This window comes from Tasmannia lanceolata, unplaced genomic scaffold (assembly GCF_043159265.1).
Source record: "Tasmannia lanceolata isolate RefF3 unplaced genomic scaffold, GAP_Taslan_0.1 ptg000013l, whole genome shotgun sequence".
In the NCBI taxonomy this organism is placed as follows: domain Eukaryota; kingdom Viridiplantae; phylum Streptophyta; class Magnoliopsida; order Canellales; family Winteraceae; genus Tasmannia; species Tasmannia lanceolata.
In genome coordinates this window covers 21535851-21551441 of record NW_027518690.1, presented here as the reverse complement: position 1 = coordinate 21551441, position 15591 = coordinate 21535851, and the positions used below count along the sequence as shown (strand labels likewise).

General features: G+C 41.7%; 1 protein-coding gene across 2 annotated transcripts; it reads right to left on the bottom strand.

Moving 5' to 3' along the window:
- Nucleotides 1-2336: 2336 nt before the first annotated feature.
- On the bottom strand, nucleotides 2337-15071 carry LOC143889943 (uncharacterized). Of its 2 annotated transcripts, none has more exons than XM_077394358.1 (5): nucleotides 14944-15071; nucleotides 9262-9690; nucleotides 3640-3756; nucleotides 3013-3500; nucleotides 2337-2908 (listed from the first exon to the last, which is right to left on the bottom strand). In XM_077394358.1, the coding sequence occupies exons 2-5, from the start codon at nucleotides 9673-9675 to the stop codon at nucleotides 2584-2586; spliced, it is 1344 nt and encodes a 447-aa protein (XP_077250473.1). In that variant the 5' UTR covers nucleotides 9676-9690; nucleotides 14944-15071; the 3' UTR covers nucleotides 2337-2583. The 2 variants fall into 2 exon arrangements, with proteins under 2 accessions (XP_077250473.1, XP_077250472.1); XM_077394357.1 differs by lacking the exon at nucleotides 14944-15071 and adding an exon at nucleotides 12927-13081.
- Between the last annotated feature and the right edge of the window lie 520 nt (nucleotides 15072-15591).

The window sequence follows — 15591 nt, the reverse complement described above, 5'->3', positions numbered from 1 at the left end:
AGTTCACTGGAAAACCGCTGGACCTCTTCACCTTGAATGCATCCTTTCACCATAGTGACATTAACATCAGAAGATTGTTCTTCATTAATGTCATTGTCCACAGGCATAACCTTAACTTCCACTAAATAACTTTTACCTTCTATCTTCAAGCTAATAAATGGTGGCAAGTTTTTCCAGTCTGTGGTGAGAACTTTTACCGATGCAAAAGCAATGCATTGGTCATGGTCCCCAGATAATTTAACTTGGAGGACCTGCCCAAAATATTTTCCCATAGCTTCGGCAGATGAAGATGTCCATGCAAGTAACGAAATATCATAAAACATAATCCATATGGTCTTCGCTCCTGTATTGAAAGCTGGGTTCCATGTTTGAAGGGAAGCAACATAACCCCCAAAGGCATCCCCCTCCACGACGTAGGATCCGAGATGCTTAAGATTCCAAGTCAAAACAGAATAAGACCTCCAAAGGGCTGATCATAAAGGGCTTCGGGAGATCTAGCACCTCTCAGAATTATTTGACCCATTCCCAGACCACATCGAGGTTCCATGAGCTGCCTTTCATACAGCCCACTAGACCAAGGAAGCAGGATTCTTACCTGGGAGTGGGAACCTCGATTCCCGGGTTCTCGAATCCTAAGAAACTGGGAATCCCGGTTCGGATTCGCCGGAAACCAGATTCCCACTTTTGAGAATCGCGGTTTATGATTCTCCGGAAACCCGATTCCTACTTTTGGAAACTGTGGTTTAATGTTATGTTAAACACGATTTCCCAGAGATTCCCTAGCGATAGGGGTGGCCCTGTCAGCCCTGACCCGCCCTGAGCCCGAACAGGGTCAGGGCTGGATTTTCTAACCCTGAGTGCGGGTCAGGGTTCATTTTTTTTACCCCAACTCAGGTCGGGCGGATTTTGGGTGAACGCCTCGGGTACCCTGACCCGGCCCGACCCTGAGTTTTCTATTATAGAATTGAACCATCTGTGCATGTTTCTTTTGCTAATGTTTTCTATTATCTTGGATTGATGTTTCTTTAGAATATTATTATTAATTGTCTCTGTTGCCCGCATGTTGTTGAATTCATATTGTCTTATTTTGTTCCCTTTCTCTGTTTATTGATCATTTTGTTCCATATGATAAGTGGTTGCTTTATTTTTGGCACTCTTAATAGGTATTTGCACTAGGGTCAATTAGGGCCGACCCTGCCCAATCAGGGCCAATCAGGGCGGGTCAGAGCCAGCACAATACCCTGTAGGGCGGGTAATGGGTTGAGGCGTTCCGGCCCTGACTCAGGGTCAGGGCCGAGATAATGGGATCCAGGGTTGGGCTAGGGTTTTGAAAAACCCGACCCTGTTGCAACCCTACCTAGCGATGCCCAACTCCCCAGCGATTCCCAGACAATTTCCTAGCGACTCTAAGGTGACTCTCCAGCGACTTCACAATTCCCGCTTCCGACCATCCCGGACCATCCTGGGAGCCTTCGATTCCAGCTCTGGCAACCTTGCACTAGGCATCTCTTAAGGGTTGTCTTGCGCTCCACTATCTCATCAGAGGGGATACGTATTTCCTGAAATCTACTATAGATCCCAGTACTTCGAGATCCCTCCTCCCTCACAGGATCCGAACAACTACCCTTGCAAGGTGGTCCTACGTTTCTACTGATATTGCACTTCCGGCAACAATCACGTTGTCCGAAATTGTAGTATCCACAGTAAGAGCAACGCCAATCATGTTCAGTTCTCGTTGTGGGAATATTTCTTCTACTCCCCTCATTCCATCTACCAGCAGTTCTCCAGTTGCCTATTGAATTGTTTCATTCCAGATCAGCCCTCTCATACCCGGGGACTCGCCTCCGCGAAGATTGAGGTGATGCCTCTATACTTTTCACCTTTTCGATAAGTACAAGACTTTTTCTGCAACAATCATTCTACAAGTCCAACGCTTGTATGGCATCTAGAACTGAATATCCGGCGTCAATAAGGTCTAAATAGACCACCCCCGAGGATCCTTCCCCCACCCCCCCCCCCCCCCCCCGCGGCGGTGACTGAAGTAGTCCCGCATTGTCATTCAAGACGACTGGGTGCCTTCGAGGAAGAATTCTTCTCAACCGGAGTGAACTAGACTTGTGGATCCCACAAAGGTAGGGTATGGTTAGGCATCCCTACAACAGCCTCTGGCAACATAATGAGCCTAACCTATGATCCATCCAAACGACCCTTGCTTGATTCAGCAGCAGCAACAAAAAAACCCGGCAAAGGGATTCCAAAGCTCATTGACAACTTGGGTATGCCTTGTAGAACACATTCATGAAACGCTCTTCCCCTCGTAGAGACACATTGCAATAGGAGAAGGCCCAAATTGCAACTTGGGAGGGCATCCAAACACATTCTTCAAGTAAAAAGGTGTTCCATGTTCCATGGGACTAATACAAGCTAATCAGAACTTGAGTTCCCATACAAACATACTGAATTTAGAAAATACTGAATTCTTCTAGAGTACCAGATTTTTGACAAAATAAGATCATACTAGAAGTGGGACAGGCAAATCGGCACAAAACAAAGGAACTGCGCCTATTTGGTAATCCTTTACCTTCAGCGATAGATCGGTGTAGGGCCCGCAAAGGAATACTGAGAAGAAACAGGCACACTTGAGACATTGCCCCTCGCCAGCCTGCCCGGCACCGGCCTCTCCAGATTATTTGCATACATCGACGACTCATAACCTGGCATCAAATAACTAGTTTGTGGCTGCAAACCCATGACTGCAGGCTGGGTCGGGGGCACTGTGCCGTAGTAACCATTCATATGTTCAGACTGTGGAACCATTTCGCTCTCCCTCCCTCCTAGATTCCGGTACTCTCTCTCCGAAATGGGAATACGATCTCTCGGATTTGTCTCTGGCATTGGAGCCCTGTACCTGTCAAAACAGAATAGTAAAATAAGTTGTGGCACTTAGGTTTAACCAACTACAAGCTAAGATTGATGAGATGAAGAATGTTGGTAAATAAAGCGTAGAGCTACCTGCTGTAGAGATCGTGCTGCGATGAGACCGGGTTTTCAGGCACGTAGGCTCCAGCTCCATAATATGGGTCATTTGGAGGCAGCATGCCTGGTGGAACACGCTGAGAATCCAAATGTGGTGGGGGGCGTGCATAATGTGCCGCTGATCCATATGGGTCACTAGGAGCTAGGCCCACTGGTTGGGCCCGTCTAAGGTGTGGGGGCATTCCATAAGGGTCACTAGATGGAAGATGGCGAGATGGTGGCATTCCATACAGGTCACTGGACAGTGGCAGCCTTCCATACTGGCCACTGGGAGGCAGCATCATTTGTGGAATGTGGCGAGGCTCCATGGCCGGTGGAGCCCGTGCTGTGGGCGGAAAAGTTGCATATGGATCTCGTGGTGGAGGTAGTTGTGTGAATGCCATCCGTTGATCATCCACATGTTCAGGTGCAGATTGCAATTGTACAGATGAAACAGGTCGAAACAAAGCAGACAGCTTTTTTACCTGCACGTATACCTCAATTGTTATGAGACTCGCAATTTTTTTTATTTATTATAATTAGATTTTTACCGCTACTTTGTTTCTCGTTCGGTTCATGTTAACTCTATATATTTTTTTGATTTTCAGGGTGGGGGGTTTGGACCTGTTCATAATTGAGCTCTGTCCTAAATCTCCTCTTTGCACTGTAGTTCTCCTGAATGGCATTTTTGAAAACACTCTCAGGCACAGGTAAGCAGTCCTTGGAAATCTTGAATTTCACCTGCAAAGAAGATAAACCATCTATATATCACCCATCGATACAAGCACATAAGCAAGTAGCTATTGAAGGAAAATACGAAAGCTATTAGTAACTTAAAGAGTTAAGTACAGGAGTTTGTCCCTCCTTTGTACGCAATCTTCTTCTTGGCAATAAAATTTTTAATTTTCAAAAAAAAAAAGTACAGGGGTAACCGATGCTGGAAACCTGGTTCCATTAAGGTAGCCTACATCGAGCAAATCTCGTCATTTAGGGGTGTTAGACAATTTTTCTCAAGTGTCTTTTTGGGCCAACTAAAGATAACTCTCAAAAAAGAGTCCAAAGTTAGCACTCACTTAGTGCAATGGGTAACTAACCCAAATCCATAAGTTTTATATTAAGTGGTTGCGTGATGGCAGATAAAGGAAAACAAGAACATTTAGGATTCTTATCCGAGTGGTCCCTAAACTACCAAGGAACTGTTGGTGATTCCATTGATCTAAGTGATAGGGCATAAACACGGCGGGACCGTTGGATCTCACCATGTGTCACCCATACGCAGAAGAATCTAATCATGATTAGAAGAGACATTAATACACGGTAAGACCACGTGATCCTGCCACGTGTCACCTCCCCGCCTCCAAAAACTTCATCATCACGATTATGGGCAAGATTACACAACAAAGCCACGAGCGCCGACGAACCAGGGGGCAACCCAATCCAACAAAAGAAGGTTTTCTCTCTGAAATGATGAAAAGGCCCACGTGGCGCCCCATGAAGAGGATTTGCATGCAAGATCAAAATATAAATACGCCATCAAGCCCCTAAGAGGAAAAACCGATCCAGTCTAAGAAAAGGAACGACTCTAACAGGGGAGGCCAATAGAGGAAGCTCAAACCCGTTAGGAAGGTTTTCCCACTTTAATCAAGAGAGGGAAGAGGCGTTGGACGCTCTATCCCTCCCTCTATCCTTGGCCTCCAACTCGCCCACTCAGATATCAGAGAAACAACCCGTACATTGGTCCTGGTAAACCTGATTATACCTCCGCCATTTCTTGTTGTTCTTTACATCGTTGGTCCAGAATCTGACTTGGGTGTCAAAGTGGTCGTCCGGGACCCACCCCGGACCTCCCTGACCCCTTTGTTTGTGACCTCAGCGTAGGCTCTCTACACGCCGCTCGATCGCGAACCCGGATTCTGGCGCCATCATATTGGCGCCATCCGTGGGACTCGTCTGAGCCTGAACACTTTGTGACAATGAGAAACCACGCCCAACAACAAGAAATAGGAGTAATGACCAGGAGACAAGCCCAACATGCACAAACTCATGTCTCTAGTTCTCGGGAGTAGAATTCACAGGCCTCGGGCCAGCATAGGCCCCCCTCCAGCACACCATAGATGATCCTCACCCTGGAAATGTTGAACGAGCTTCGCCAGGAGCTCTTCCTACGGTTGCCTCCACAACCGAAGCCCCAGTTCCGGAAATGCCTCCGGCAACGCATGGTCGGGCTGAAGCCTACGAAGAAGACGGCGGAGAGTCCCCCGAGGAATGTCACCATCGGCCGATGCGCGCACGGATCCGAACCGCCTCCCTTTAGACAAATAGCCCTTTACCTCTCCCAGCCAGGGAGTATCAACCAGACGTCGGGAAACAAGCTACCCAAAGCCACGCGGAGCGCTCCCTACCTTGACAACTCGATTCTAAGAGGCGAAATAGGTGGCTACCTCGGCGCAACTACTAGGGCTAGACCAACTGGCTGATCTGCAGAGACAGATCCGAGAAGTTAAGTGAGAAATGAAAAAACCTTATGCCCACGACATCCTGGACGAATGGGAAAGAGAGACGGCGTCCCCATTCACCGCGGAGATCCTAAAAACCCCCGTGGAAACAAAGATAGATCTCTCCCGATTCGGTTGTTACGATGGGAGCACAGACCCACTAGAGTTCCTCCAAACTCTCAGGAGGGTAATGGCGCTCCGAGGCACGTCCGATGGATTTATTTGAAAAGGCTTTTGCCTCCTTGTTGAGAAAAACAGCTAATGATTAGTACCTACGTCTGGAGCTGGACTCCATTGCATCATTCCATGAATTCGGAAGGAAGTTTACCGCAAGGTTGGCCAACAATCGCCTCCGCCACGATCCAGCGGACGCCCTCTTGGCCCTCCGACAAGGGAAGAACGAGACCCTGAGAGACTTCATGCTGAAATTCAACGCCGAGTTAGCTCAACTTTCCAACATCAATGTCTAGATAGCGGTTGCAGTTCTGAAGCACACTACCACCGACCAAAACCTTAAACTACACCTCACCCTCAAGCCACCGCGGGACCTACAGGAACTCGAATCCAAAACTAACAAGTTCATACGAGCGGAGGAAGCCTACGTATGGGAGCGGAGCCGGGCCGGCCACGAGGAAAAAAAGAAAGATGGTAGGGGGGCCGGAAAACTGCGGACCGAAGAAAGACCGGCAAACCGGAACCCCATTCCCGTCTTTGAAAGGTTATATGTATATTTACCTTAGAAATTATATACCCAGATACGTGTAGACCTTTATTTACTCTATGTTTAAACAGTCATAAATATTTTACATCCTTTATCAATGACTACTCACGGTATATGTATATTTACCTTCTATTTGAGAAGAGGCACTAGATGCCTTCAAAACTTACAAGGAGAAGATCGAGAGAGAGAGAGAGAGAAGGAAAAGAAAATTAAGATTGTGAGGCCAAAAAGAGGAGTATTATGGTAGGCACACAGGAAATGGGCAGAAGCTTGGTACATTTGCTAACTTCCTTAAGGAGAGCATTATTGCCCAATATGGAGACTCCATACTGGGAGCACCACAATAAAATGGCATGGATGAAAGAAGGACAAATATGCTAATCAATATGGTAAGGAGTATGCTCAGCAACTTCACTCTCCCATTCCCCACGTGGAGCAAGGCCCTAAAGACAGCTGTGTATATTTTGAATAGGGTTCCTAATAATGAAGTTACAAAGACTTTGAATTTTGGAATAATTGGAAACCCAATTTCAATTATGTACACATGATATTACCCTGTTGACGTAAGGGTACATAATCCAGAGGCAAGTTAGACAAAGATTATTAGCAGATTCTTCATTGAATATGTTCATAGTTACAAGGGATCCATATTCTACTGCCCTTCCCATTCTGCAAAAATAGTTGTTGCTAAGAATGCCAAACTTTTGGAAGAGTGCCATTACTAGGAGCGAGAAACCTCAAAGTTTAGAACTCGATCAGTTGCAGCTTCAGGATTTTACACCTGCACAGGAGGTTTGCGATTGTATTCCATGACATTCCACAAGATGTCATTATGGAACAACCAACACATATTGTCACCTCATGAGGAACCAACCATCACATTACTCATTGCTCATAATCTACCAAGTGGACAAAGATATTAGGTTGAGAAGATCTTCAAGGGCAAGGAGATCAACTATTCACCTTACTATGAGGTGTAATGCAAGAAATTGACCATGAACATAATACTAATGACAACTTGATTTCATTTTCACAAGCCATGAGTGGAGAAAACAGGGTGTCGTGATATAATGTCATGAAGGATAAGATGGATTACATGACCGAGAATCAAGTCTGAGATCTCATGGAATTGCCATGAGAAACTCGCTGGATGTAAATACGGTAATAAGGTTAAAAGGGACTTATATGGTAATATCGAATGATATAGGCAAGACTTATGGCCAAATAAGCTCTTTGAGACATTCTCTCTGATCTCTAAAGACTCATTGAGGATAATCATAGCACTGGTGGCCCAATTTGACTTAATTGCCCTACAAAATTAAAAAAAAAACTTCCTCAATGGGGATCTAAATGACGGAAGTCTATATGAATCAAGCTAAAGAATTTGCATCAGATAAAGGAAAGCACCTGATTTGCAAATTAAGAAAATGTGTAGCCTAAACACAGGCATCCCAACACTAAAAGGGTGGCCCAGTGCACGAGGCCCCCACCATTGCGGGGTCAAGGGAGCTAGATGTATGCAGCCTTACCCCTGCTTTGCAAAGAGGCTGTTTCCATGACTTGAACCCATGACCACCCAGGTCACAATGGAGCAACCTTACCAATGCGCCAAGGTTCATCCTCTACAGGCATCCCAACACTGGTATATAAAATTTCACGATATGATATCCTCATTTAGCCTTATAAAAAACATCGTGGATCAATGCATATACCTAAGTGAGAGTAAATTCAAATTTCTAATCCTAAATAATGATATTTTGCTAGACAGTTGTGATCTAGGGTTACTACATGCGGTGAAACAGTTTCTCACTAAGAATTTTGATAGCGAGGATATAGGTGAAGCCTACCATTAAAAAAAGGATATAGGTGAAGCCTCTTGTATCATAAACATAGAGATTGACGGAGATAGATCTCAAGGAGGAGTACAATAACAAGATACTAAAGAAGATTTGGAATGCAAGAGTGCTCACATAGTATGGCCCTTATATTAAAGGGTGATAAATTCCAAGAGGAAAAGTGTCCGAAGAATGAAGTAGAAAGGAGTGCGATGAGGAAAATTTCCTATGCATGTGCGGTTTCAGTCTGATGCACACACAAGTCTGCACTAGACAAGGCATCAGATTTGCAATTGGGATGCTAGACATATACCAAAGTGATCTAGGGATGGAGTACCAGAAAGCTGCAAAGAAGGTTCAGCAATAACTTCAAGGGATGGAGGATTATATCCTTAGCTATTGGTGATTTATCATTTGGATTTGGAGGTGATTGGATTTTCAGCTTCAGACTTTGTCAGGTGCCTCAATAATAGGAAGTCAGCTTCAAGATATGTCGTCCTACTTGCGAGCGGTCTCATTTAAAGCTATTGGTGATCTGACCACTTTTTTGAATGGCAAGAGTCTAACCTATGGAGGCAAAGCTTGTTGCGTACTAAGAAGCCACTTCGCAGGTGTCGTAGCTATGGAATTTTATCCCAGAGCTTAGGGTTGTTGAATCCATTTCTAAGCCATTAATCATCTACTACGATAATTTCACTAAAGTTTTCTTCCCGAAGAACAATAAGAGTAATAGTGGAAACAAGCAAATCAACATCAAGTATCTTACTGCTCAATCAAGGATTAGGGATCGTCTAGTGATGATTGAGCACATTTTCACTGACATGGTGATTGCATACCACATGATTAAAGGTCTTCCTCTCATATTGTGTAAGGGTCAAGTAGAGTGCCCAGGCTGGTTAGGGCTGATTAGATCAGTTAGTGTTTGATTGTGATACGGAGACATCATTGATTTAAATTTATGTCACAAATACGGTTTGATGATTCCTGCCATTGTTATTCTTATCTTTCAATTAAAGTGTATATGACAAAATCAAGTTTTCTTGCCACACAGTACGTGGCATGTATCAAACATGAATTCTTGTTAACCATGATATAATTATAAAAAACAATTCAAACTTAAAAAGAACAATTCAAATGTGGAGGATGTTATGGGAAAAAAGCAATTAAAAATGAGACAACTATAAGACAAAATTACCTGTGCAGGAAAGGCGCCTCCGAAGGCAGAAGGTTCCAAACTCTTCCCACCACTACCAACTGACTTGTATATACCATAAAGAAGCTTCAGGTCAATGTCATACAGAAAAAGCTTCGAACCCCGCTTGATTTTCTCTACATCTGCCATCCTTGCCGATGGAAGGCCAAAGACCCTAAAACGGAAGCATTCCGGTTTTGTCTTGGAATTGCACATGAAAATGAACCCAGCAATATTTCCAGCATCACCAGCTTCGTTCTTTCCAAATTGTGTTATAGCTCCACTGTCAGTAGTAGCAACAGGAGGATCATTAACCTCCTGAGCCTTCTTCAACGCAGATTTCTTCGCTATCCTTTTGGTGGCACTTGCATGCGTTCCAGCTTTTCCCTTGTTCTTGAGCTTCTTGCCTCGTACCATGGTTAGGACTATTCTCTACACCATCAAGCCGCAATTAGAATGAAAATATCAACACTACGAAAATCAATTAAGAATCTCGAGATGACCGTAGAGTAAACGGGTGCTAAAACCCTAAACATATAGAAACAAATTAATAGAAGCTAATATCCATGTGCTATCAAAACTAATCAGAAGGTAGCCCCCCCCATGCAAAATTGCACCATTCCATTGAGCATAGTTATTATGAATAGTGTCCTGCAAACAAGGTAGGTCGTTGAGGAAATGGGATCCCAAAACCCAAAACATAAGGAAACAAAACAATATATGCACTAATATCCATGTGCTATCAGAACTAAAAAGAAGCATGGTTTTAAATTTCCCCGAAATTACCGAAATGTTTCTATTTCCAACTCCACCAAAAGGAAATCTACATGAATTACTTCCACATCATTATTTCCCCAAAATTTAGACCGAAATTCACAAAATTCAACCAAAATAGTTGGAAAGAGGATAAAAATAGAAAGATAATATAATTTGTTTTTCATTTCATTAATGTAGAGAGTGATATTTGGTAGGCAACATCATTGAACATCACAGCAAAAGTAACTATATCTTTTGCATGAGATGTCATATCGCCATGGGACCAATAATACCTCATAACTTTGTTGTATTGACAAAGAATAGAGGTCTTTAGAGGGGAGAGTGGTCATTGTACTTTCTTATATTTTATTAGATTATATTTCTTTGTTGACTTTACTGTTCCAGACGTGTGACAATGCATTTCATCACTGGGTGTTCAATATGATTAAGCCATTATGAATGGCTTTCTTGCTCATTTGATGGTTTCTATGTATTTGTGCTTATTCTGGCATTTTCCAAAGTTTCATCAAAAAAATTTATCATTTGCATATGTTTCCATACATTTTCGTGATTTCCATCAAAACCGAGAATTAAAACCTTGAGAAGAAGGTAAACCTTGTCGTGAACTGGCAATGGGCAAAAAATTGCACCATTCAATTGAAGATAGTAATATGACTGGTGTCCTAAAAACTGGACCGACCGTAGGGTAAATAGGTGCCCAATACCCAAAAACATATGGAAACAAAGCAATATAGAGACTAATATCCATGTGCCACTAAAATTAATAAGAAGGTAGACAATGGGTGAAAAATTGCAGCATTCCATTGAACCTAGTTCTATGATTGGTTTCTACAAACAGGATAGTTAAGACAAAATTAGCCAATGGTTCACACTCAAATCATATATTTTCCTCCAATTGAAAAGGATGAAGCTGAGCGAGGTGACACAGGAATTCACGATTCAGCCAGTGATGATAGAGAAGTCTTGCATTCAAGAAGAGAAGATAATATGGAAGAAAACCTGGAAATGATAGCCAATCGCTACTATGGATTCCATCTTTTTCGTAATGGCATACTACGGATTTTATCTTAACCTCCAAAGATACAAAAACGGGGTAAATGACCACAGATAAGCTCACTCTCCACAAGAGAAGAATCTCTACAAATTTTAAACATAGAAGAGTTTTGGAAAAGAGAAGAGCAATGGGCTTTATATATACAACCCTTACAACCACCACTCCAACTAATATAGCTAACCTTTTTCTTTAAATGGCACTAATATAGCTAACCTATAGTATAAAGACTAAAAAGGGGCATCAGTAAAAGGGAAATTAAATAGTAAGGACTACGACTAAAGACAAAAATACACTAACAGTACTCATATGTGAGTGCAGTCCGTGTATTGAGCTGATGCACAAGGGGAAGCTCACAGGCCCAGCTACAAATACTTGGGGTTAAAAATAATCCTTCTACAATGGGAGAGCTTCTCCTCAGATATCTACAAGAGCTACCTTATAAAACTTCAAGCCGACAACAAATGGATGTCTACTGTGTAAGAAGAATATTCAAGTATCATTCAAAAAAGGGAGATTATTCAAGCATAGAGCCCTTGACTAGGGGTTTGATATCGCCAAAACTCATTGAAAGTGATCTGTTGAGTTATGTTTCTAAATAGTCAGGACTAGAACAAAAATGGCCACACTGTTTCACTCTAAAACAGGCCAATGATCAAATGGTTGGGATTATCTGCTCATTTAATTTTAGCCAACCCATCATCCATTGGGACCTATTGGTTAACCAGTTCCAATCATCGTACACACAGTACCACATGTATGATGGAGTTTGGGGGCCACAATTTGGTAAAGGACTGAATCATTTTTTCCCACTATCAGTCTATTTACTGGGAATCACAATTTCCTCTAGTCAATTACCCAACAAGATTTACCAATCAACTCTAAATAACTTAAAGGTTCAAGCACAACCTGGTGCACTTCATCATTTACAATTAGTTTTAGCTTCCTTACATTGGCATGTCAAAGAAAACAAGGAACAAATGTAAACAAAAAATAATGTCCAACCTAAACACCAGTTTCCACCAAAATCACAGCCACGGGATCAAGAAATGAAGACTAAAAAAACTATATACCACCACTGCAATGCCATGTCACGGTTCCCTGGGAACAAAAACAGGCATTTGTTGGACATAGTATCATGGACACATTGTCATTAACTAATCATAATAACCCAAAAAAAGGAGAGGAAGGACACTAGAGCTCAAATCACTAGAACCTCAGGATTGTGTTACAATTTTACAAACTTCCAAGGACAAAGTCAGATTCCCAGAAGAAAAAAGAAAAGGAAAAGCCAAACCCAGGTAAATAGACTCATCCTAAAGCAAGAAGCGAACAATACTGGTAAATAAATCAAACAAAAGCATGTTTCATGATGCTCGCTCTATACACTGAAAAACACAAAAAAAACAAAACCCTAGAAAATAGAGAATGAAAGATAAAGAAGACTAAAAAAGACCATATATTCCACCACTGCAAAGTCATGTTACAGTTCTCTAAGCACTAAAGAGGCATTTCTTGGCCATAATGACATGGAATATCTTCTCATTTGCCAACCATAAGACCCCCCAAAAAGAAGAGAGATAGTGAGAGAGAGAGAGAGCCCTAAAGCTCGAATCACTAAAAACTCAGCATTGGGCTACAAATTAAAAAACTTGCGAGGGAAAAATCAGATTGCCACAAGTAATAAAAAGGAAAACCCTAATCCAGGTTCATGAAGAGAACTCTAACAGACTCGTCCTGCACCAAGCTACTAATTGTAGAGAAACGAACAAGACCTGTGAATGAACCAAATAAAAGCATGCCTCAAGATAGCAAAAAAAAAGAGAAACAAAAGGCTTACCGAAATGGAAGAAATCGGGGGCTTTTTCTCTTGCAGAGAAAAAACAAAGAGAGGAGAAAAAAAATAGCAAATGGGAGAGAGGAGGTGTCGAAGTGATGGATTTTATAGGAGAGAGAAGCGATGACGAACGGCTTAGATGAAGCACTGAGAGAAAGTAGCCGTTGGATGGACGACACGTGTTAGATGAACGCCTCGCCGATCTATTGAGAGAACCCTAGAGGGTTTTATTCATTTGAGTACGGTCTCTTAATTCTTCGTCGATGAATTTGGGGTAGCACTAGATTTGGATAGCCGTACATAAAAAAAAGTAGGGATAATTACATTTACACCCTCACTGGTTTCTGACATATCCACTTCCACCCATATAGTTTAAACGGTGACAAATATACCCCGTAGTTTCAATTTGTTTAAGCTTTGCCCCCTCAGCTGAAGGTTCGTCCATAGATTGAAGGGTTAGGATGATCCGATGGACCCATCAAATGTACCCTATCTATGTCAGGACCCATCAAATGAACGCTTTGGATCATCCAAACAATGTGGGCCCACATTATTTGGATGAATTTTTAGTAGTGTTTGGATTCAGGTATGGGCCCACATTATTTGGATGATCCAAAGCGTTCATTTGATGGGTCCTGACATAAATATGGTGTGCCAAAAAAACAGCTCCATCGGATCATCCTAACCCTTTAATCTATGGACGAACCTTCAGCTGAGGAGGCAAACCTTAAACAAATTGTCACGTTTTAAACTATAGGGGTGGAAGTGGATGTGTCGAAACTAGAGAGGATGTAAATGTAATTATCCCAAAAAAGTAATAAAGTTGTGAGCTCGTACATCAAACCCATTGGACATGCATATGACATGGAAACTTGATTTTCTTTTTGCACAGTGATAAATCCACACCCACTGTAGGATAATTCACACCCTTTGAACGTGAAAAAAATGTTAAAGTCTGCCCTCTAAATTGGTGCGAAGTATCGTATTTGGGGTGCGAATTTATCATAACCCCTTCTTTTTCTTGTACTTTTTTTTGAGGAAAATGGCATCGGGACTACGAGTAAGACCGATGGGGAGAGTCACAGAGACGCGTGCAAAAAAGAAATCTACTTTTTGGTGATTTCCTAAACTTAAGGGCTGGCTTTTGTGGCTCTGCGTAAATATTTTCTGCTGGGGCACGCTGGCATTACTCTTTTTCTTTTGTTTGTTTTTTACATTCTTATCTTTTGCAATGAAAATTCGAAATTTAGAGAAAGAAAAAGGAAAACCACCATTTAAAAATATAAAAAAATTAAGGCTCTGATCACTTCTTTTCCCTGGTGCTGTTTTTCAGGGAAAACAGCCTTTTTTTTCCCTGACAATACCTTGACAAGACAGAATTTCTGTGCTCACTTCTTTTCCAGGGAAAAATATTATCAGATGTGGAATTTCTTATTTAAAAGCTGAAAATGATATGGAAACGGGCTTTTTCCCTATTACTCGAGATTTTGTTTCCGATTAAATATATCGGAAGAGGCTTTCCAAGGAAAACGAAACATTTTCCTTGACAGTTACCCTGGATTACTTTTCCTTCTGCCATATTACCTGGAAAGCAAAGGAAAACGAAATCCTTTCCTTTCCTTTCCGGAGAAAAGAAGTGAACAGAGCCTAAGAGAAAAACTTTTGTGTTTCTTAATGAAATTCATTAAACTAAAAGAAGTTTTTGGAAAAGTTTGGAAAGGGAAAATATTTCTAGAAATCCCTACATTTATTACACAGTAGAAGAGATAAATAGAAACAACCCAATTCTATTTTTATTTAGAGGGGCCTTCACATTATGATGATATCCCTATAGATTAATCAAAACATATTATTTCCCTCAAATTTGTGGAAAGAAAATTCTACCTGGGAATTTCTTTTTTTCTTTTTTTCCATCGAAAATGTTATTCTTGCAATCCAAATAGGGCCGCAGGGCGAAATTAAAAGGGAAAAAATGTTTGCATTTGTTTCACGAAAATAGAAGTAAAATAAGAATGCTAACCTAAAGAAAGGTAGACTGTTGAAGATGAGCTTCTCTCAGCTATATCTCCAATGGATGGAAGATCTTGACCGTTGATCTTGAAGAACATCACGAGGATTGAGTGCCGAAGGCCATCCATCTCAAACGAAGATCTGTAATTACCAAGTAGCTTATGGTACGTGCATTAAATTGTATTTAGGGATTTAATAGCAATTTCATGGAAAACCATTTCGCGGCTGACTTTGCACGAGAGAACAGCCACCTCATGTGAATTAATGAATAAGACAAAATCTGCAAAAAAAAGAGCTGTTGTGGCTCTTCTAGCCAGCCGCGAAATGGCTTTCTGTGAAATTGCCTAGCAAATCCCAATTAGTTAAGTAATTACATGAATATAAGGTAAGCAAACTAACAAAAATAATAAGACATCCATAATCTGGTAGGCCTTGCTTTGGATCCCCTATGGCCCAAATGTCAAGTTAATCATGCAATTATACCATTAAATATTTTGTAATTTTTTGTTCTTGAATAAACCATTGATTCACATTCACCCACTAAAAATACACATTATTAGATATTAGGATTGCACGATTGCCATGATTGTTTTGGCAATAGGAGACCAAAATGTAAAGACTACCAGATGATCAGCTCAGATCAGTCAAAGGAGGGACC